Genomic DNA, 22,411 nt, shown 5'->3' on the forward strand with positions numbered 1-22,411 from the left:
GGTGTACAAAGAAGAGACACACACTTCAGCTCTGTTAAACCTATGCTTTGGTTAAATCTCCCTTTCTGCAGCAGTATATACTTACCATACCTTCTCTTTCCCTGACCCTTTGTTTTGCTGCTGCAAACAAGGACAGTGCCCCACGGCTGCTTTCAGATATGGAGATGCATGTGATGGAGCTGGGAAAATTCCCAACATTATCATGTTCAGAAAGACCATTTTCTGTGCAATGTTCAAATTTCAACAGGCTCTATGGAGCCTGCAAAGGTTGCCCTCACACATACAGCAGCAAAACAAAAGGGTGAGGAAGTAAAGGAAAGTGGTTCCTGCATGGTTTGAGGAATAAAAATTAATATTTGTGTTAAAAACCAGTTCACCCAAACACAGATACATTAATTATATAATCAGATCTGGCAAGATAATCACATTAGAGTTTCCCAACCAACATCCTTCTGGTTTTAAAATGCAGACTCCGGGGCTGTTATTCCCATTCCTACTTTACTACTTAATAAGTCACTGACTGCTCAGCGTTTATAGTGTCTTGGCTTGTTCTGGTTCAGGCAGAGAAAGAAGAATGACAGACCTGGCCCTTTTTAGTCATCAAAACCAGCTTCCACATTCCCATCCTATGTTTCCTTTAATGAAAACCCAACCAGATAAATAGGACCACCTATCAAACGACACAAGTTGGTGAAATAACCTTTAGTGTGGAGCCTTTTACATTCACACCTCTACACTTTGAATGCTGCATAAAAAAAACCCTGCTTGTTGCATGTTTGGTGTGGTTTACACAAGAACACAACCTATAGGGATGAATGGTAACACAAAGGTAAAATACACCAACATTAAAAGCATGAAAAGATGTGAATGTAGCATTCATGTAAAGTCAAAAGGTTTTAGAATTTATTCATAGCTGAAATCTTCTTTACTGGAAGTCCTGCAGGCACTCTATTTGGGGGAACATGTATAAAAAAAAGCATAGGAATTATTGCATAAAAAGACCTTTTTTTAACTCTTCGGTATGAATCTTGCCATTAGAGAATTGAGATCTTCTGTGCGCACAGAAAGTATGACGGCTTGTCCTCTATAGTTGTGACACATACCTGTCACTTTTGTGACGCATACCTGTCACTTTTGTGTCTATATGTGACTATTGCTATTAGAAGAAAACTTGTAGTGTTAAAAGCATACCCACATGATAAAAAGAACTTAAAGAAGAACAATGGTAACCATAGATTTAAAGCTCAACTCCAGGCAGATATGAGATACAAACAAACACAGCTCAATGTTTAAAAATATACCATTTCTTTAAACAGAAGCAGCATAGGTACCTGAATTTGACTTGGTAACAGCTTCTTTGAATCCACTGTACAGCAGAGCTCTGAAGAAGCAGCGTAAGATTCTATTTAGTGCTACGTCATTTATGTCCTAACAATCATGCTGGTAGTAAAGAGAAAGGTAAAGGAGACAAGCTCATCGGTGTAGAGCTTTTTTAGTGTCTAAGGGTAGAGACAAGACTTGTAACTTTGCAGGAGAAAGAAGAAAAACAAATCAGGTCATCTTCCTGGCAGAGAAGAGTGTGCAGAGCTGTGTAAATCTCACTACTTAATGAGCAGCAATACAAACTCTTCGGCAGATAACACAGTAACCCTATGTGTATTCTATCTTTGTATCCAATTGTGTGTCTGGAGTTGAGCTTTGAACCTAATGGACCACAATGCATAACCCCATTTCTGATTTTGCATATTAGTAGCTATCTCACCAGTACTTGCTGTGGTATAAGTCAGTGTGCTGTAATGGAGGGGGACAGAACATTGCTGGCAAGCCTGGTCTTGGACTATATATAAGCTGCTAATACACAGACCAGAAAAAAAAAATTGGCTATTTTGTGTTTTTTGTTTTATTGGCTAATGAGTTCTTCTTTAAGTCCCCTATAATACATTTTATTCAATAATACATTTAGTTTTTAATTTAAGGTATAAACAACAGGCACTGAACTTTTCTTATAGGTTTTTTCCCCTCCATTATGAAGTGTCATAAAATGTTATCAAAACGGCAGGCATAAACAGTAACTAATACTGTGTCAAACAGGTCCCATTAAATTTGCACTTTGTGTTAGAAAGGTTTATTATAAGAAAGAAGTCAGTATTTTCCATTCCACTGGCAGACCAGCAGCCATGGCAGCAAGTGTCAGAGCTGACAGCGGAGGGACATTTTTTTATAACCAAACAAACCGCAAAGTAGTAATCACTGAGCCGGCAGCCAATATTTTCCTCTAAGAGGATACGTACCATAGAACTGTTTATTTCCTGGAAATCCTGCCATGCTTATGACAGGAAGCATAAAGACAGACTTGGTTCTGAAATGCCATTGTAGCAGAATGCTGTACAGGCATAGACCCTCATAGGGTTAAAGGAGGACAATTCTTCTAATGAGAAGAGATAATAGCAAAACAGCCAGCACAGGGGGTTAGAATGCAACATTCAGCCTGTTCTTGCTCAACTCTTTCTCCAGGTTTCCTATCAGGGTGTCTATGCTCTCCTGCAGGTCCTGGAGGTTAACGTCCTGCTCCTCACACATACCTCCTACACTGACTCTTACTGCCGAGTCCACTGATGTTTCTTTGGCTGTGGTTTGCTGACTTGACTCTACTGTCCGGACGCAGGTGTCCGGGGGTTGGGGACTTTCTGATGGGACATCTGCATAATCGGTTTCCTCTTTGGGGGCCAGTAAGTAGCTTCCTTGGCAGCTGCTCCAGTCTCCTGCATAGCGATTGCTGGAGGGGCTGTCCAGGCGGGCCGCCCTTGGTCTCAGGACTCTGCAGGCATCCGCACTGTTTAAATTAAGCATTTGCGGCCGAGGCTTCTTTCTTCGCAGGCATGGCTGGGGTTCGGCTTGCACCTGGTTTGGCGTGGGGTCTTTGGGAGATTCACTCTTTACTGTAAGAAAATGCAAAATATATTGTGCCATGCTGAAAACACGTTGATGTAGACATTTCTCAATTCACAGATGTACAGGATAAATAACCCAAAATGGATTTTTCCGTTTTAGGGACATTTTGATTGTCTGAATCACCGACTGGCCTCTTACAACACTTTGACTATATGTCAGGAATATTTTAACATCCAAGTGTCTCTCAGCTCCCAGATTTACCCCCTTAATGCAATCATATTATATGGGTCTACTTGAATTTTACATTTGTATCCAAACACAAAAAGGGATTCCATGGGTGCATTGTGAAGACAAAAGGGATGTAAAAGGCCAAAAATTGGGTGATTCAGTCCACCACTTCCCATCCATCATTAAAATCTTACTTTATGCCAAGCAAAATCATGCGCAATGACATTTTTTTTTCTTTTACTTTATGTGCAGAAATCTCATTCAAATTGTTATTACTAAGCAACTATCAAAGCACTCCTGTTCTGTTTTGAATAAACACAATGTTAAGATGAATGTCATTGGCTTTGGTATTACTTATTACTTAAAGCCTAGGGAGTGAAAAATTCAAAACTTCTCTAGTCATTTGAGCCTCCAAACTGTCTAGCTTTAGGAACAACATAGGTGTGACAAGCTAAGCTGTTAATGATCACCTCGAAAAGGACACTAAACCTTCCTGCACCCCAAAAGCAGTCAAACCAAAATGGCATGACTTAAAAGCAGAACTAAACCTGCAATACTCACCTGTCCCAGTTCCATCGCAGGGTGCCCCCACCTTCTCTCTTCTCTTCCACATCTAGATCTTTGGCCATCTTGATTTACCAGGCCTGAATGACATAACTCTCATGCTTCCTCATTCATTCCTGGCAGGCACTCCTGACCCTGGCAACCAAAGCTGACTGTTTCCTTGATCACTCAGGCAGGTAAGATAGATAACTGCTGTCCCTTTCTAAAATAATGACCCTTAGTTCTGCTTAAGAAGGAAGTAAAGCCTAAAGTAGATCTAAACCCATTAACAAAAAGGCTACAAAGGGAAAAAAACCAAACAATTCTCCAAGGTTATGGATGCACTTCATGTTTTTGCATGTTTTGGTCTAATTTATTAGTGTTATTATTTAGAACATTCACTAGCTTGTACATGATATAGCCAAAAATTATTACACTACTCCGATGCAAACACACATGTGAAACAAGCGTATATAGATTAAAGCTTTAGGTAAGGGCATATTAACTAAAGAAGCTCAGATATGTTCTAGCATGTTGAACCATTTTCTCCTATTCGTATGTTCCTACCATTTTCAACATAGCGGAAAAGAAACATTGGGGGTAGGACATGGCTGATTGTACAAGACAGCAGTACATCCTTTCCTAGATACTCTTGTGTCTACAAGCCCTATAGCTGCACATCTGAAGTGTGAGATCTACGGCACTGCTGCCTCTGACTGGCTCAAGATTTTTGGAGTGAACTTTTGAGGATGTCACTTCCGTGCTGCTCTCTCTCCTATTTCCAAGAGACTCCAATTATGAGGAAACAAAGAGCTGACTCCAATATGGCTGCCTGCACACAGGGACACAATATAGAACAAGGAGCATTAACTCAGTAATAAGTAAAAACAAAAAACAGCTGCAGGAAGACCACAGGCAATATTGGTGGCTAGTCCTTTGGTTGCTGCCAGGGGCCTTCAACTATCTACATCATCACAAGGTTGATTGTTGAGATTTGAACCATCTCTATCTCAAACCAAGAAAACTGCAGGGCACATGAGGAATCCTTTCATTATAAGGTTAGAAAATGAACAGAAAAAAATATTTAATCCACTGTTACAGGCAGTAAGAAAACTCTTCCCAACTAAGAGGGACATACGTCTAATTTTGTTGATATCCTCATGAAGAGAAGCATCCATTGCACTTAGGTACATGCTGAGGAGAGCTAAATATGTAAATACATGCTTGGCCTTTACCGCCATGCACACTGCACACTGACATACCACCGCAGTCCAATTTCAGACCAGTTACCTGCATCACGGCTGCAAAATATCTCCGTTGTGTCATCTGCCTATGGCAAACAGCACACAAAGCTTTATCCCCTCACATCCATGTGTTTACCTTTGAGAAAATATCTTGAACAATACATCTTTATACTGAAAGTTTTCTGTGAGGCATGCAGGAGGCTACAAATCTGCAGATCAAAGGCAACCCAACCCATGAAAAAGAATTACATCTTTTTAAGTATGGTAATCAGGCTTGATGCCTTTTAATATGGATTTATAGATACAAAACAACCCGTACAACTTAACCTCCTGAGCGTTACACTGAGGTCTAGATTTCTGTACCAAAAGTGATCCACTGTTTTTCATGAAATTTTTTTTTAAATTGTAGACCTGTAACTTACAGAAATATGTCCGAACAAGGGTTCTAGTAGATAATATGAATATAAAAAATGTTTGAAACACACAATCATGTAAAAAAAAAAAAATTACTTTTAATAAAATTAAAGGAAAAACACAAAAATCAGCAATGTAAACAAATCATAAATACTGAAAAAGCAGTAACTCTGTATATTGTAAAGTACTATATTATTCTAAAACACCTCCCTAGTGTGGCAATTTTTAAAACTTTGATTCTGTATTTATTGGAGTTTGTTTTGAATTATTTTGTATTTGATTGGATACGGGAGTTTGTATCCAATCCAATACAAAATGACAGTTTGAATTTACCAGGTATATACTTTGTAATTATTTGAATTATTTTGTATTGGATTGGATACGCAAGTTTGTATCCAATCAAATACAAAATATAAATTTGAATTTCCAAGTTATTTACTTTTATTCTTTTTTTATTTTTTGTATTGGATTGGATACGCAAGTTTGTATCCAATCCAATACAAAATGACAGTTTGAATTTACCAATTATATACTTTGTATTTATTTGAATCATTTTGTATTGGATTCAATACAGGAGTTTGTATTGAATCCAATACAAAATGAATGAATGAGTTTCAGTTTGAATTTCCCGCACACGCGCCGACGTCATCACGCACGCAGGGAGGAGCCGTCCGGTTTTTTTTTTCTCCGCCGGACGGCTTCTCCCTGCAGAGATCATCCGGCGCTGGAGCGAGGACGACGTGGGACGATGAGCGGGTCCAGGTAAGATGCCGGCCGGCTTCTTACCGGTCCCGCTGTCACCCGACGAAGGCACCCGACGCTGGAGAGATCGGCGGACGATGATCGATGGAGGACGACGCTGGATGAGCACAGGGGGACCAGGTAAGTATGGATGTACAAAATCTCGGGCTTAACCATCCTTGCAGTTTTTTTTTGCCCGAGCGAAGGTCGGGCTTAACTGCAAGGTGGTTAAGTAATTCTGTTAGCAAAAAAAGAAAAACAAAAGAAAAAACAGTATTAATAGCAAGGCCAAGGAACATACCTGGCCATAACTGCAGCAAGTAATGAAGGACTTCAATGTGTTTTTTGAAATCTAAGGCACTGGCAAGCTCTTCTGAGTCAATGAACACTCTGTTATTGTGATTGGACGTTTCCTGTCTCTGACTCAGGAGGACCGGTCCGAAGCAGACAGCCAGGTTCTGGCAGGTCATTTTATTCACTTCATGATAAGAGGCAACTAGCTTCAAGTGATCCAGCAGCATCTTCAGGGTTGCCTGGGAGATAAATATAAAGAGATCATAAGATTGTGAGCCTCTTTGAAGGACAGCTAGTGACACGACTGTGCACTTTGTAAAGGGCTGCGTAATATGTTGACGCTATATAATGTATAAATAATATTAAGAGCAGTTCTATGTACTCATCAAAATATAAATGCACATGGCCAATAAAAAAATGGATCCTTGTAAAACCCACATAAGACATAAAAAGTGACCTAAATGTTAAAAAAAAAAAAAAAAACAACCCTCACTATTTGCTAGACAGGCCAAAAGGACTGCACATGAGCAAAGGTTTGTATTTATTTATTTATTTTTTTGCTTAAGTACTTTGTATTTCGAAGCATGATGGGTTTTAGAAGGGCAGGGGAACTATACAGGGGAAAATAAAACTTCAAAGAAAAAAAGAAAATATCCAAAGTATACTTAAAAAAGCCCTATTACACTGCAGATTCTGAAACTTCAGAACATCTAGAATTTAAAAACATATATTTAGTCTTTAAATCCTCTTTAAAGATATTTGTGCACTTCCTGTCTTGTGGGCAAGTGCAAAGTGCTACCTCTACAACTATGGCTACCACTTACAAAGATACAAAGCAGAACAAGGCATAATAAGTCAATAATGGGAAAAAGTTCAGCTGCAAGGAAACCACATGCAATACCGTGACCTGGCCTTACTGGATGGAGTTTTGGGGAAGGTATGTATAGTGTACACTCCAGTGATTGCAGCACTTACTCTTTCCACATCAGGCAGGCAGCTCAGAAGTTCAACTGTGTGCTCAGAGTCCCGCAGGTCGTTCTCGCAGCCATTTCCAGACATCTTTAGCGGTTTCTCCGCCATGGCGTGTAGAACAGCTTCATACAGCTGCTTTGTTATTAGCGGACAAGGGAGCTCCCTCAGGTAATCCTTTAATACACCTACAATATAAACAGATGAAACTCAATATCTAGAGCAATATTACCTTCATGATTGACGTTACTTATAAAAATACCATACTGTGTGTGTAAATGTGTATGTGTGTATATATGTGTGTGTATATATATATATATATATATATATATATATATACATACATACACACACACACACATATATATATATACACACACACCACTCAGTAAAGTCGTAAACTCAATATAAAACTGACATGATTGCCAGTAGCAGGTTCACTTACTGACACACATACTAAACTGGAGTTTTTGAGAATCTGAGGCTTGAAAGAACCAAAAAAATAAACAATTTTTTTTCTGAAAGACATTATTCATTCAGAAAATTAGATAGGCTCTAGCTGAGGTCATGTCAGGCTGTTCAAAGTACAAATCCTGCAAGCCAAAATTACAGTCTGCTGTCAGACAGTATTTCACTATAACAGTCTGTGAGGGCTGACAGAGGAATGAACAAACTCAAAGTTTACTTAAGGTGGACAGATAGCAATAGGACATTACTTCAAGTACTTGGTTGTGTAAAGTCCACTCAGAACTAATGTTAAAGTTCTAAGTGGGCAGCAGAGGCCTGAACCACCCAACGTCTTTCATCTCTCGGAGCTTCACTAATGATGTTGTTATTCTCACAGCAAATGAAAGTGGAACCAAATTTAAAGAGTGATTATTTGTGAAGCTATATAAAAAAAACATAGGATGTTAAATGTTCTGAAATAATCTCTCTTCCCTGTGGGTTCACTCTTGGTATCTGTAAAACAGATAAGCTGGACATGTGCAGCGTCAAGTTTGGTCACCAGAATACCCAGCATGTTTCAGCTTCTCCTGTGAATGCAGAGAATTAATTAACTCGTCATCCCAGGCCAGTCAATCAAGATGACCAAAGATCCTCCCCAGGTAGAGAAAAAAAAATGTTGGTGACCTGTGAGGGAACAGGCCCAGGTGAGTACGGAAGGGTTTAGCTTCAATTTAGGGTCTAGTCAACATAAGCAGATCCAATGCAAGTTCTGTACTTGACCATCTGCTACAATCAGAAACAGACCCAAAACACGGCACACGCCTGTACAACATTTTGAGGTTCTGATGATGGCGTTTAGGTGAGGTGAACCATTGGACAGATGGTAGCTCCTGATCACATTTGTTTGTTCGTACATTTACAAAAATATTTACACCACTAATCTATTCACTTTCAATAAAAAAAAAAAAAAAACACATAAAACTTTCACTTACAATCACCTGGCTTTTACATTCACTTTTTCAGTCACTTCAGACCCCATAAGAAATCAGATTGCAAGTGAAATCCTTCTTTGTCTACTAGGCTTTATACAACAATACAATAAATGTATATACATTATGCTAAACACTCTGATACAATCTATAGTTCCCATAAAATTCCATGAGCAGCTCCACTAGATAGCATGGAGTAACTTGAGAACTTAATACGAAGAGTAAAATCTTTCGGTCAGTCTTGTTTTGGAAGCAGAATTCCTTGGGCGACCACAATTTGTTCCCACTGTCACGCAAATAGCTTGCAGCTCCCTGGAGTATTTTACACAAATATGCGACTGTTAAAAATTCTTCCACATGTCATGTTGTGACATGCGTAAAGAACTTAAGACAACACCGAGGCCGTGCTTGACCTCCCTATACAGTCTGCACTGGTGTTATCCCAGCAATTGTCTTCTGCATTGAAAATAAATCAGCAGGGGAACCTCAGCTCCCTTGTGTCTTGCACGATGATGGATTGTTCTGGATCGAACGACTCTGGGCCTGCTAACCTCTCCAAATAAGGAATTTAATTTTCAGATGCTACTGCAACTTTACTGTGGGAGGAGGAGGAGGGGGGAAAAATGTTGGATGAAAGAACCTGGATTCATTGAAAGGCATGTTTCACATTTCATAGGCTCTATGCTATGCACAGGAAGATTTACTGGGTGAAAATATATGCAAATTCCAAACACAGGCACATAAAGAAAACAAAACTGCAATTGCTAATCACAAAGAACAGCTGGGGCCAGGCTGTAAAGTATTATTAAGAATTGAAATATGCATACTAAATTTAATAACGTGTGCAACATTTAAAGCTAAATTGCAGCCTTAACCACCTGAGCGTTACACTGAGGTCTAGATTTCTGTACCAAAAGTGATCCACTGTTTTTCATGAAATTTTTTTTTAAATTGTAGACCTGTAACTTACAGAAATATGTCCGAACAGGGGTTCTAGTAGATAATATGAATATAAAAAATGTTTGAAACACACAATCATGTAAAAAAAAAAATTACTTTTAATAAAATTAAAGGAAAAACACAAAAATCAGCAATGTAAACAAATCATAAATACTGAAAAAGCAGTAACTCTGTATATTGTAAAGTACTATATTATTCTAAAACACCTCCCTAGTGTGGCAATTTTTAAAACTTTGATTCTGTATTTATTGGAGTTTGTTTTGAATTATTTTGTATTTGATTGGATACGGGAGTTTGTATCCAATCCAATACAAAATAAGAATTTGAATTTCCAAGTTATTTACTTTTATTTTATTTTTTTTTATTTTCTTGTATTGGATTGGATGCTGGAGTTTGTATCCAATCCAATACAAAATGACAGTTTGAATTTACCAGGTATATACTTTGTAAATATTTGAATTATTTTGTATTGGATTGGATACGCAAGTTTGTATCCAATCCAATACAAAATGACAGTTTGAATTTACCAATTATATACTTTGTATTTATTTGAATCATTTTGTATTGGATTCAATACAGGAGTTTGTATTGAATCCAATACAAAATGAATGAATGAGTTTCAGTTTGAATTTCCCGCACACGCGCCGACGTCATCACGCACGCAGGGAGGAGCCGTCCGGTTTTTTTTTTCTCCGCCGGACGGCTTCTCCCTGCAGAGATCATCCGGCGCTGGAACGAGGAGGACGTGAACGATCAGCGGGACCAGGTAAGAAGCCGGCCGGCATCTTGTGTTCCGCCGGCCGGCATCTTGTGTTCCACCAGCCGGCATCTTGTGATCCGCTGGCCCGGCGGATCACAGGATGCCGGCGGGCGGAACACAAGATGCCGGCCGGCTTCTTACCGGTCCCGCTGTCACCCGACGAAGGCACCCGACGCTGGAGAGATCGGCGGACGATGATCGATGGAGGACGACGCTGGATGAGCACAGGGGGACCAGGTAAGTATGGATGTACAAAATCTCGGGCTTAACCATCCTTGCAGTTTTTTTTTGCCCGAGCGAAGGTCGGGCTTAACTGCAAGGTGGTTAAGCTATGAACTAGATGGTTAGATGGTTCTCAATCAAAACAAACAGACAGGCACGTCTCGGGCGATAATCTGACGATCATAAAAGAATTTCCTGTGACAAAAATTGAGTGTGTGTACGCAGCCTGACATTTACTTTTGCACAGCTATACAATCTCCTCCACTGCATTCAAATTGCTTATACTGATTCCGCTGCGCCTTGTATAGATGTTTGACAGACATCAGATGATTGCTGCTGGAAACGATCTTTCATGATTGTTTCCAGTGACAGATAAATAAACTTAATGCTGTACACGCAGTATTCTGATCAAAGTAGAAAAAAGGGGAGAGGGGGTGGGAACAAGCGAGCAGCACCCAGTGCTCTCCTCCAAAATCGTTTATCAGTCCTTTGTGGCAGACTGAACAAAGTCGGAAGACTTTGTACATGTCCGATTTTCACTCAAGATGAACCTTTTATCTCTGGTGAAAATTGTCTGATGTGTGTCCGGAGCTTTAGGAGATGCTGCAAGTTAAACGAAGCCTACTTTTTCCCCAATATGTCAAGCATTCTCTAGCCCTTTCCTCACCAAGCCTTAAGCTACATACACACGTCCAATGCTTCTTGTCCGACAATCAGCTCAAGGCCGATATCGGACGAGAATCTGGCGTGTGTACAGCGCCCGTCGCACATCGTCCGAACGACCGTCCTGGCAGGTCCACGGACGATGGACGATCCTAAGGAAGAGGAGAGGGCATAGCAGAGAATTGCTCCATCGTTCTCCCCCTTCTCCTGTCCATAGACAGGAGGCAGAATAGTGCTGTATGTACAGAACTCGTTCATGCATCGTGCAGTGCTTAGTCGTTGGAAAGGATCGTGAAAGATCCTTTCAAACTACTATAACTGTACGCGTGTATGCGGCCTAACTCTCCCTGGCCGACACTTTTCATTGATTGGATTCTTTAAACCTCAGATGTTCCAACATCACATGTGGGTGACACAAATACAGACTGCCCACTCTTCCAGACTGACATCCACCCATGAAAGCATTTGGATGTTTGCACAATTCTTCCCAAGAACTAGCAAATTGTTTGCATCAGTGCTGGGGGCTCTGGAAAGGATCACTGAGCAGGGCGCCATAGTATAAGCTGCTGGCCCCGTCCTATCAGCCATGATCTGAATGCATTGCCTAAAGAAGGATAAAGGCCCAGTGATGGCATTACTGGATCCAAAATAGGTATTTAAATATAAGCATAAGATATATAGACTTTAGAGAAAGAGTATGAATTTAAGGGAGTTATTTAGGGTACTTTATGACACAAGCTGGCACACTAAAAACATCAATGTAAAAAATTCAGTTACTTGGTAAACATTTATAGACCGCAGCAGGCACCCTGTAAAGATTTATAGCTCTAGCAGGGCAATTTATAGGTCTAAGTGGACACTCTGTAAATCTTAACAGGCCAATGTGGTAGATGGGAGCACTAAAACAGGACTTTTGAACATTTACACACCGATTACCATGTCCAAAAACGGTTGTAAAGATCTAATTACTGACAACACCAAACCTAGCAACAAAGAGAGTAAAATATTTTATGTGCTGTCCTCTGGATCCAATCATCCCAAGCATTTTCAACTCCCACAAGTCAAGGGGAAAAAAAGGTAACCCCGATTTATAAAACCATTATAATTTTTTGAATATATTTTTATTGCATATTAAGTGTATCTCTAAAATACAAGCAAATTTCCCCATGTTATATCTCTTCAAAAGCACAGAAAAAAAAAAACATACTGTATATGCCAATCTACCAGACATTCAGTGAGCTGTTAACGTTCTGTTGTAATCAGACAACGCTGCCTCTATTGCACTAAAATACCAAGCAGTGTTGTCAGCCCTGCATGAGTATTACCACAAAGACTAGAATATAGACTCCTCTCCACATCCATTATGCAATGAGAAGGTGTTCTGTAGTTTACCTAGTATTAGCTAAACATTTTTTTTTTTTGCGTAAATATTTCTGTAAAAGTGGAAGTAAAACCTACCTGGGTGCCATCAATTTTGCTACAGCATTGCTTCTAAAAATTACTAGATTAAAAAACTCTTTTCAAGAAAACGTCACCAGGGACAGGCTGAAAATATAGACCGTTATCACCCCAAAACAGAAAGCAACTGTAAAGGAACCTTCATGACAATATCAACAGGTATTCTTTAAATGTATGCTACATGCGTAAAAAGCTGGCCCTGACACTTGACGGAGGTTGACCATTGCAGGCCCTGACGCTTGACAGGGGTGTTCTTTTAATTTAGCTATGTCACACATTGTCCTGTCCTCCAACAGGTCCAAGAACCATGAAATGCCTTTAGTTTAAGATTTTGAAAGCTCTAGAATCAGGATTGGCTGGTTTAAAGCTTTGCACGTGTGCAATTTTGGATTATATGACAGTTGAAAAGTTCACAGCAGACACCCATACATAACATCCACGACAGGGCCCAAATTATCAACTGTGTCACCTTACAACACAATTGCATGTCCTTCGACACCCTAATGACATTTTACCAGACAATACCAAGCAGCTGCACTGTCATTCTGAGCCCTGCACATCTAATTTTTATTGCTAAAAGAAGTGTGTGCATGTTGGGGTAAGCAGCTGCCAAGAAATAAAATTACAAACAGGAAGTCAATCTATCAAAGGCCTCTATTTCGTTAGCTGGAGGTACGATTGCCAAGCTAGAACGGCTAATCCCCAAAAGCATGACAGAAATACCATCTGTGTTTGCTCTAAAACAAAGGAAGGCTTGTTACTGAAAGTCAATGTGGTCTCTGGAGCAAATTGTGAGGCATCACCACAAAAAAAGAGCCTTTGCAGGAAGAATTCTCTTTCTCAGAATGCTACTTTCTATGCAAGTAAGAACAAATGCACAAATCGGGGGCTGAAAAGTTGGCTACGTTGTGGCTTCCAGAAGGGAGCATTTTAGGACTTCTGAGGTAGTGACACTAACCAACACAGTACAATGAGCACAGGAAAAGGTAAACATAATGAAAACTACAGCAGTTACGGGGTCTATTATGCTACTTTGTTTTCAGCTTTGTGAATGAACATGAAGAGGGATGGATGGCTAACTATAGGAAGGAGGAGAGAACAAGAAATAAATAAACCAGAGTGGAAGAAGATGGAAGCAGAAATTATGTAAATGAATGCTACTGACAAAACAGTGTATTGATTAGTTATTATCATAAAGAAAAGCGATTACAAATATAACCAGGACCAAGAAAAGATAGTGGCCCGTGTGACCAATCGATCAGGCAGGTTAGTTTATTTAACTGCAAAAGGGACATCAGCTGTCCCTTCTGCAATAAAAGACTTACCTGCTCCCAATGTTTTCAATTTTAGTTCCCCAATAAATGAAGGGGGGGGGGGGGGGGGATTAATTTAAACTATCTGTATGATCAAACTATTAAAATTAAAAAGGAATCTGGCCAACTCACCTGCCTATATTTAAGAGATTGGAATTTTAAGAATCCTAGACTGTAAGTTCTTCGGGACAGGGTCCTCTCCTCTTCCTGTGTCATTGTCTGTATTCCTCTGTCATTTGCAACCCCTATTTAATGTATATATTAAATATATTCTCTAATATATTAATAATAATGATAATAATAATAATCCTCTGGGCTATTAACTCATGCTAGGACTTGTAGTCCCTTGGCAGCTGTTGAGCCCCAGGAGATGCGATTTGTTGTCTTATGTTGTTCTCTCAGGGAATGCAGTATACCAATGCCAAATAAAGTGGTAATTACTTTCCTAGATGAACAATAAAGAGTGTCATTCTTCTTCTCAATTCCTCCTCTAGTGACTTTTACCTTGCTAATCCCTCCACAAAGGAATATTGTAGGAATTGGGGGATGCCCTTTGCCCTCAGCTAATCCTCCAGCAAGCTAGCTGCTAAATTAGCTCTGTTCCAGGTCCCGGTTATTTTTTCTAGTGTTAAGCTGCCCGGACCCTCGCTGCCAGGCTGCCGCATTCTACTTCACGCAGAACAAATTTAGACAGCAAGCAAAAAGCGCCATCCACTTCATTAATTCCTCATTTTTCAGAGCCAGTGAACTGTTAAGTGTATGACATGCTTTACTTGGAATCAAATTCACATGGACGAAGGCAGACGTGATGCAACGGGACAACTATGAGCCCCATAACCAGCAGAGGAGCTGTTTATTAATTCTCACACACACCATAAGTAGGAAAAGTTACACATCACCACTTAAACTTGGTTTGCTGTAGTTTGTTGGATTCACAGCTGACACAAACAGCCCATTCTTGATGCCAGTCAAAAACTCAGGAAATACATGGGGGAAAAAAATCCAGGCAGGCAACATACAACACATTTTTCAAATAATATACAATATAAAGAAAGATTTTTATCTGAAATTATTACCTGTTATCACATTTATGTCAGGGTACTCGTTCTCACAAAGCTCCACAGCTTTACTATCCCTTTCAAAAGCCTCTCTCAGTTCTTTCTTCACCGCTGCTGATCCACAGAGCCGGTATAATCCCACAACCTAACATACAGAAAACAATGAATATAAACATAAATCATCATGTCACATGCTACCTGACATAAAAATAAAGTAACATGCACTCACACAGAATGATACTAATTGATGAAATTTTAGTCTCCCATTTATTTCTACATTGCTGAAAAGATCTGATCACTAGGACATACACATCAGGAGCCATCGGTCCAATCAGCAACTTCCTGGAGACATGCTCCAGCTTTCACCTGAACCAATGATTTTTAATTTTGGTAGCAACCAAGCTGGAACAACTTCTCCATACAATGCAAAGCAATGGATTTGTTTTAATAACTTATACTCACACAAAACATACTTATCAGCTCTGTTTAGCTACTATAAGTAAATAATGTCCTGTGTAAACTAGTCACTGTGGTCAGTCACTGGATACCCTGCTCTCTCCCCCAACCAGCATATTCCTTGTTAGAATATATCCTTATACGGAGTCTTCCCCTGTACATCGCACATGCAGGGTATTTAAAGTTGATACCAGGAAAAAGAAAGAAAGAAAAAACAGGTTTTTACACCACTGGCATTTAACAATAAATGCAAAGTTGGGATAATTTTCTTCCTTTAAATCTGCCTGTAGTTCATCTTTTCCCCAAAACAAAGCGAGCAGTTTCTCCTCTTGTTTATGTTCATGCTATTACTGGAGACATTCATGGTGTGAAGATCTGCAGGAGGATCCATGGAGAGCTGCAGTGAGAACCAAAAACAACCCTCCTGAAATGGTCTCTGCATGTTTCATGCGATGATTTCTCGGAATTAAAGCCTTATTCAGCAGCTTGGGTAACAGGAAAATGTATGTATGTTTTTATCTGCTGGTAGACCTTCCCTTAGGTACAGCAACACGCATCTCCGGTTTCAACTAATAGGAAAACCCAGTTTAAAACATTTTTTTGGGTGTCAATGGGGTCAAACGCTGCTAAATTTAGTGGCTAACAGAAAAAATGCCCCCCCTTCATTGTGGTGCGCAGAATAACACCTTTATAGACTCCCAAGAACATTATGAGAGTCATGCAGCTATCTCTAACAAGTGGTCATTGCTCCAGAAATATGAAGCCATCATCAAATAGGAGGTCAATCTGCCACAGATGGAGGAACCTCTAGCAATCTCTGGAGGAACCCTGGTTGAGAATAGCTGATTTAGCGAGTCCCTGAATAAATAAGTGCACAGTTAGTTTACTAACTAATCATATACATGTGCATGGAACTAAAGTTTTAGTTTTACAAATGCTTGATCAGGCCAGTTATTATTGCAGAAAGACAGGAGATGTCCTTTCTGCAATAATGTCTTACCTGCCTGATCGCTCCGGGTTTCTAATGACAAAGCTGAACTGCAGATCAGCTTTGGTTGTCAGCCTTGCATGAGTCCGGGATGAATGAACTCCCTGTGCATGAGTTACATCATCCCAGTGCTGGCAATAAAGATGACCTAACATCATCCCTGGAAAGAAGAAGAAGATGGCGGCGCCCTGTGATAAAACGCACATAAGTCAGTTGTGCGGGTTTAGTTCCACTTTAAGTCACAACTTTTCAAATTTCTGATTAAAAAAAAAAAAAGAATTGCCTTTAAATCAACTACGGAAAAAAAAGTTTGTTTTTTGTTTACCAACCCAACAAGGTGCACAATTAGCCTATACCTTCCTGACCTCACATTTTCCTAACCGTTAATCTCTCCTCAACACACAGAGACAATTCTGCTAGAAAAGTGTTTAATCAGACTTTGAACCCAAAGTGAAAACCCTCAGTATCCAGGTAACACCTCCTGCCCCCCTTACAAGGCCGACATCTGCCACCAACATGTGCAAACATTTGTGTACAAGGACAGGCTGCCGTTTACGGGAACACCTGGCAGGTGTTAAATCACAAGACATCAATTTTCAGTTGAGTAAACAGGACGATGACTGTGCACTCGCTGATGTAGAGACAAATCCAGGTACACGGGTCATTATGAAAAACACAGCCTATGCTGCAGAACAAGAGTCCTATTATACAGGCACATTGTAGAGAGATATGATTCTATGAATACACCATTCAGATAAAATGAAAATATTATCTTTGTCCCGTGAGCTGACAGATGTTGTTTGATTAACACTCCGTCCTCTGTTATATAAAACCTTATCTTGAAAAATGTAAGCATCTGTCGCTGGTTATCAATTTGTTTTTATACAAACAGCTGGCCACCAAAATTGTAGGCAACTCATAACAGCCTGATTTATAAAAGCTTTCCAAGACTGGGGAAGGTAGACTATAGAAGGAGAACCTGGGTGATCCAGCGAATTTGGCATGGATTTCTTACTTTTTTTATTTTTTTTTTTTACTGGTTTTTGGAAAAAGTTTTCAGTCCTGGACCAGATCCATTCCAGGTTTGCTGGATCACCCAGATATAAAAATAACAAACTTTTGTAACAAGTTCCACTTTCAAAGGTTAACATGATCACTACACAGAAAGTCAGCAGTGTTTCGACAATATTGTCCCCTAATATACCACCTTCACTTTTACTGATACCAGCATGTAATGTAATTTAGTGGTTCATTATTCAGCAGCCTAAAAGTGATCCTACCTATCTTTCCAGCAGAAAGTGTGGTAAAATGCTGCAGTTTCGCTTTTTCGGGGTTGCAGAAGAATCCTTTGGATTTAGATATCACTACAGGTCATAGGAGTAACCATGGCATGTGGTGGGGGTAACATACAACTGCTGGCGCTGGAGGAGAAGCAAAGTGGCGAGGTTTCATAAAGAAGCTGCTGGAAAGTATAGGGCCTTATCTTTTAAAGGGTTAACTTCTTATAAACATGGCATCACAGGGTCATTTAGGTTCTAAATTTCTGTGTGCCCATCTTTTTTTCTGTCTTGACATCTGAAAATGCAAACTGGTGCTCCTGATATGCATAGAAATCAAACAGATTATCTGGACATTTGAAAATCATTAACAAAATTGTGAATTGATGAAGAGTGTTTCAAGGGCCAAGAACAATTATTCCATTAGAAACCAAATAAAAAGAAAAAATGAAACCCTCTTTACCTGACAACCTCTCTTTTCAATCTCCATGATGCACTTCTCCATGAGAAGCGGTACCATCGATCCGGTGTTCTCCTTTTCAACAACCTGGCGAGCATCTACCCCGAATACCACAGGGTCCCGGTCCACACCAAGGCGGTCTGAAGAGTTCTCCCACTGCTCCATTAGAGTCAATTTCACATAGATCAAACCTCGGGGTTCCAACTTAACTGCCAGCTGGTGGCTTTTGGTCACCCTAAAAAGTGCTGGAAGGACCACCGAGCCATGGCAACAGACTCTGTTCCTTTTTGGAGTTGAGTCCCAGCTAAACACAACCAGTTTTAAGTGCTGAGCATTTTCAAGTTCAATATTAAAGGTGTGATCCATGTCTAGGAATGACGTCCTACAAGTCAGAAGAGCCGTTCTGGCTTTGTTGACAGAATCGACCTGGATAGCACAAAATACATCCTTGGAGTCTACCCTAGGAGGCTTTAAATCCTCTGCACCATAAAAGTGAAGGCTCATCAGCCCCGAAACATATTGGAAGCACTTAGGTTGATCAGAAAAGCTATAGTGCCTGAAGGAATCAATGTCAAAGTCCGACTTTGTATTATTACAAGGAAGGGACTCTTTTCCCTTTGTGGACCTGTTCTCCCCACCATGTTTACTTGATTTGGTTATTAGCTCAGGGGAATCCCCGTCACTGAGGTAACCCCCTTTGCTCGAGGATTTGGAAGTGCCCGAACTTTTTTTCTTATAGCTCTGCTGGGAAGATACGCTGGTATCCAGGTGGTAGCGGCTGATGACGTTTCTACTGGCGGCGGCAGCTGACGGACCTGCGGATGACAAAGTTGGTGTGTGGCTTACATCCCGGCAGTTTCCTTTGGAGGTGGATTGATCCGAGTTACTGTGGCTCGACATCCCTTTGACACTCAACTTTCTGCTGAGTTCCGGCAGCTTTTTCATCTTCATTGACAGTTTCCGAACAGTCCGTGGGGATTTAATTTTATCCGGAAGGGACCAGTTAATGCTTCCTCCTTTCTTTGATGGGTTGGGGCTACAAGGTGGAGAAAATTCGGCTGGGGCAGATGAACTAACTTTTTGACTACTTGGGGCACTCGGACCTTAAAAAAAAAAAAAAAACAGAAAAAAATTAGTTCTTCCGCACTATAATCTTACGTCTTCACTTCCGATAGCCTAATGAAATAAATCTTTTTACCAGCACAAGACAAAAACAATAAAAAACAAAAATATATATTGCATTTCAGCTGCTTTCTTGCAAAACCAGTAACAAGATGGAACAGTGATCGAGAGACTTTTAAATAAGGCCTTTTGTACATCAAGAGCCTAATTTATGCTTCATTGTTGGTTATATTTTGCATTATTACCCTCTCTTGCCTGGTAGGGAACACCCTGGTGTACAATGACCATCTTCACATGTCTTGTACACAGGGGGCCATATTTCTCCTTTAACCTTTCCAAGCAGAATGTGTTGACCTCTGCTTTGTCAGTCTGATAAGGCCTATGGTTTGTGAAGTTGGGCAGAAATGTTGTTTACCTTCATGTCTGTGTTGTCTGTGGGTAAGCTGATATCTGTAGTAAGAGGAATGAGGATAGCTCTTCTATTGCATCATTTAATTAACCGAACAAGAAGTAAATAGTGGCTACAGGATGAGCGAAATATTTTCTAAAAAGGAAGACTTATATTCAGTTGATATTATGGATGGTTCAAATAGGCAGAGTAAACAGAAATGATTATTTGCACAGTGCTATAACTGATAGAACCAATCACAGACATAACAAAGGGCAATTATTCTAGGTTGCGATGGGTTAGCAAACTGCAGATTATCATGTCATCCTGCTGGCTTGGCATAGAAGACAAATGGAAGGATGTGTGATAAAAAAAAAGCTTTGTTTATTTACAATATGTCAAAACTATTTACACCAAAAAAAATTTGCACCATAATAAAATGATTTATAAATAAGATGACAGTGGTCTAGTATAGCTATCTTTTAATAAGTTGGACACCATTTCATGTTTATGGTGGAACTCAATTGAAACTGATCGCTCTCCCAATAAACAGTATTAGGCTTTTGGCTTACTTGCCCTCCTTTCTCCTCTCATAAAAGGTTGGAATTGTCAGTTGTGCGCGTAGCTTGTTATGAGGGTAGTCTGTTATGCATGCGAATCATGGATCTCTTTCTGACTGTCCCTGGACCCATGAGATCATGCAGCCCTAGCATACAAGGGGAACGCAGCCTCTTCTTAGTTTGTTTAAACAAACTTTGCAAGGTCTTTCTAGCCAATAATGCAATGGACCCACAAACAGCTTTCCTTATCCACTCTTTATCAAACATAGCCCAGGCCCTGCTTCTGTGTATGATCAATCCTTATTGTAAACATGCCTAGCCCTTAAAGGTTTAAATCAAGAAAAAACTGATGGGGCATCATTACTTTTTTTTTAATTCTATATAAACTGTTCTGTAAGACAAGGTAATTCCTTTGCACACTTACATATTTTTTTTTTTATTAAGATATGGCACTCTGTGCTAGATACTGCCCAATTACAAGTTAAGGAGGTAAATACGTTTATGTGTTGATTTTTCTAAGATTTTCAACCACTGAAAATTCTATTTTATTCAAGAAGCCATGTTATAGTTAGTCCTAATTAAAAGATGACTGCATACTTCTAGATCCAATTAACTGCCTACTGACTTCAATTACATTTTTCAGTAAAAGATAACTTGAATTTCTTGATACTGAGATCTTCTATGGAGTTGTGCTGACTTGCTAGTACTGAATGAGAGGGTCTTTGTCCCTTTCTGGTAAACAGCCCGCCTGGGGCGTGCCAGAGACACACAGCCCTCTTTCTGAAACAGATATTATGCAGGCAGTGAACCTTCTCACAAACTTTTTTAACTTTTTGTATATTTTAACATCTTCAGGAAAGCTTAATAGCCAAAACTAAAATAAATTAAAAAAAAAAATAGAAATAATACCCTACCAAAAAAAAAAAAAAAAAGCATGACAACAGTAAATACTGTTTTTCATGCCGTTCTCTAAACTGCCTACACAAATAATTCTTCAACTTGTAAATAAGCATAAACACAGCCCACCCAGCATCCCACTGTGCAACACCAAGTACATGAATGGCTATGAGAGGCCTTACCGTTTATGAATGGGAATAGCGGAGAGGGATCACCCATCCTTCAATTTGCAAAGAACCACATTAAGAAAAAAAGGTAGAGTTTTGGCACATTGTGCCCGCACTTTTATGTCTTTGTTGTATGTTTTGCCATACCTGCATGCACACGCTGTACTGTCTACATCATTCCTGCATGTGAGTGGACATAAATCTCAGCAGCATGGAAAAGGCCCTCATCTTTCATACTGTTAATTTGGTTCCAGTCAAGTACATTATTTTTCTGACATTAGGAATAAATACAAAATAAGTAAGGCAACTGACTGCCTCATATACAATTCATCTTACATTCCTTTGTTTTTGTTTTTTTTATTTATAACTTTGTCTCATTACCAAGAATATTTTTAGATTGTTAAGGTCAACCTAGTTTAACCCAATATTTTAATTTTTAAAAAGCCACACGTGTATCCTCCTGTTCTTATGGAAGCACAGGAAATCACTATGAATGATATCAAAACAGGATACAAAAGAAAAGACAAAACATGAAAAGACCACAATATGAATACTTTCTGGTTATAATAAGGACCAGTTTGACTTGTAAATAAACTTCTAGAATCAGCACATAGATGACAGCACACAGAAAGCACAGGTTAACACCTCGGTATCAGAACACAACACAAAACTGTCGGCTTATGTACACAGCTTGTTGTTAGGATATCGTGTTTAGAATTTAGATACTTTTCTACGGCAGGTTAAATAAATTTGTTCAATTACCATTGAACAAAGCTGCCACTCATAGCGCCATCATATTACACAGCGCTGTACAAAGTCCATAGTCATGTCACTAGGTGTCCATCAGAAGGGCTCACAATCTAATGTCCCCACCTCAGTCATATGTCTTTAATAAGGTCAG

General features: G+C 39.6%; 1 protein-coding gene across 1 annotated transcript in view; it reads right to left on the reverse strand.

Annotated features, from left to right (window-relative positions):
- Positions 1-1,884: 1,884 nt before the first annotated feature.
- SYDE2 (synapse defective Rho GTPase homolog 2) overlaps positions 1,885-22,411 on the reverse strand; it is a 37,037-nt gene continuing 16,510 nt past the window's right edge. The window contains exons 4-8 of the mRNA XM_072420738.1: positions 18,380-19,479; positions 15,214-15,340; positions 7,332-7,513; positions 6,364-6,595; positions 1,885-2,939 (exon numbers count right to left, since the gene is read on the reverse strand). Coding sequence (XP_072276839.1) covers positions 2,470-2,939; positions 6,364-6,595; positions 7,332-7,513; positions 15,214-15,340; positions 18,380-19,479 — 2,111 coding nt within the window. The 3' untranslated portion in view covers positions 1,885-2,469. The remainder of the gene's footprint in view (positions 2,940-6,363; positions 6,596-7,331; positions 7,514-15,213; positions 15,341-18,379; positions 19,480-22,411) is intronic.

Source organism: Pyxicephalus adspersus, chromosome 8 (genome assembly GCF_032062135.1).
Source record: "Pyxicephalus adspersus chromosome 8, UCB_Pads_2.0, whole genome shotgun sequence".
Lineage (NCBI taxonomy): Eukaryota > Metazoa > Chordata > Amphibia > Anura > Pyxicephalidae > Pyxicephalus > Pyxicephalus adspersus.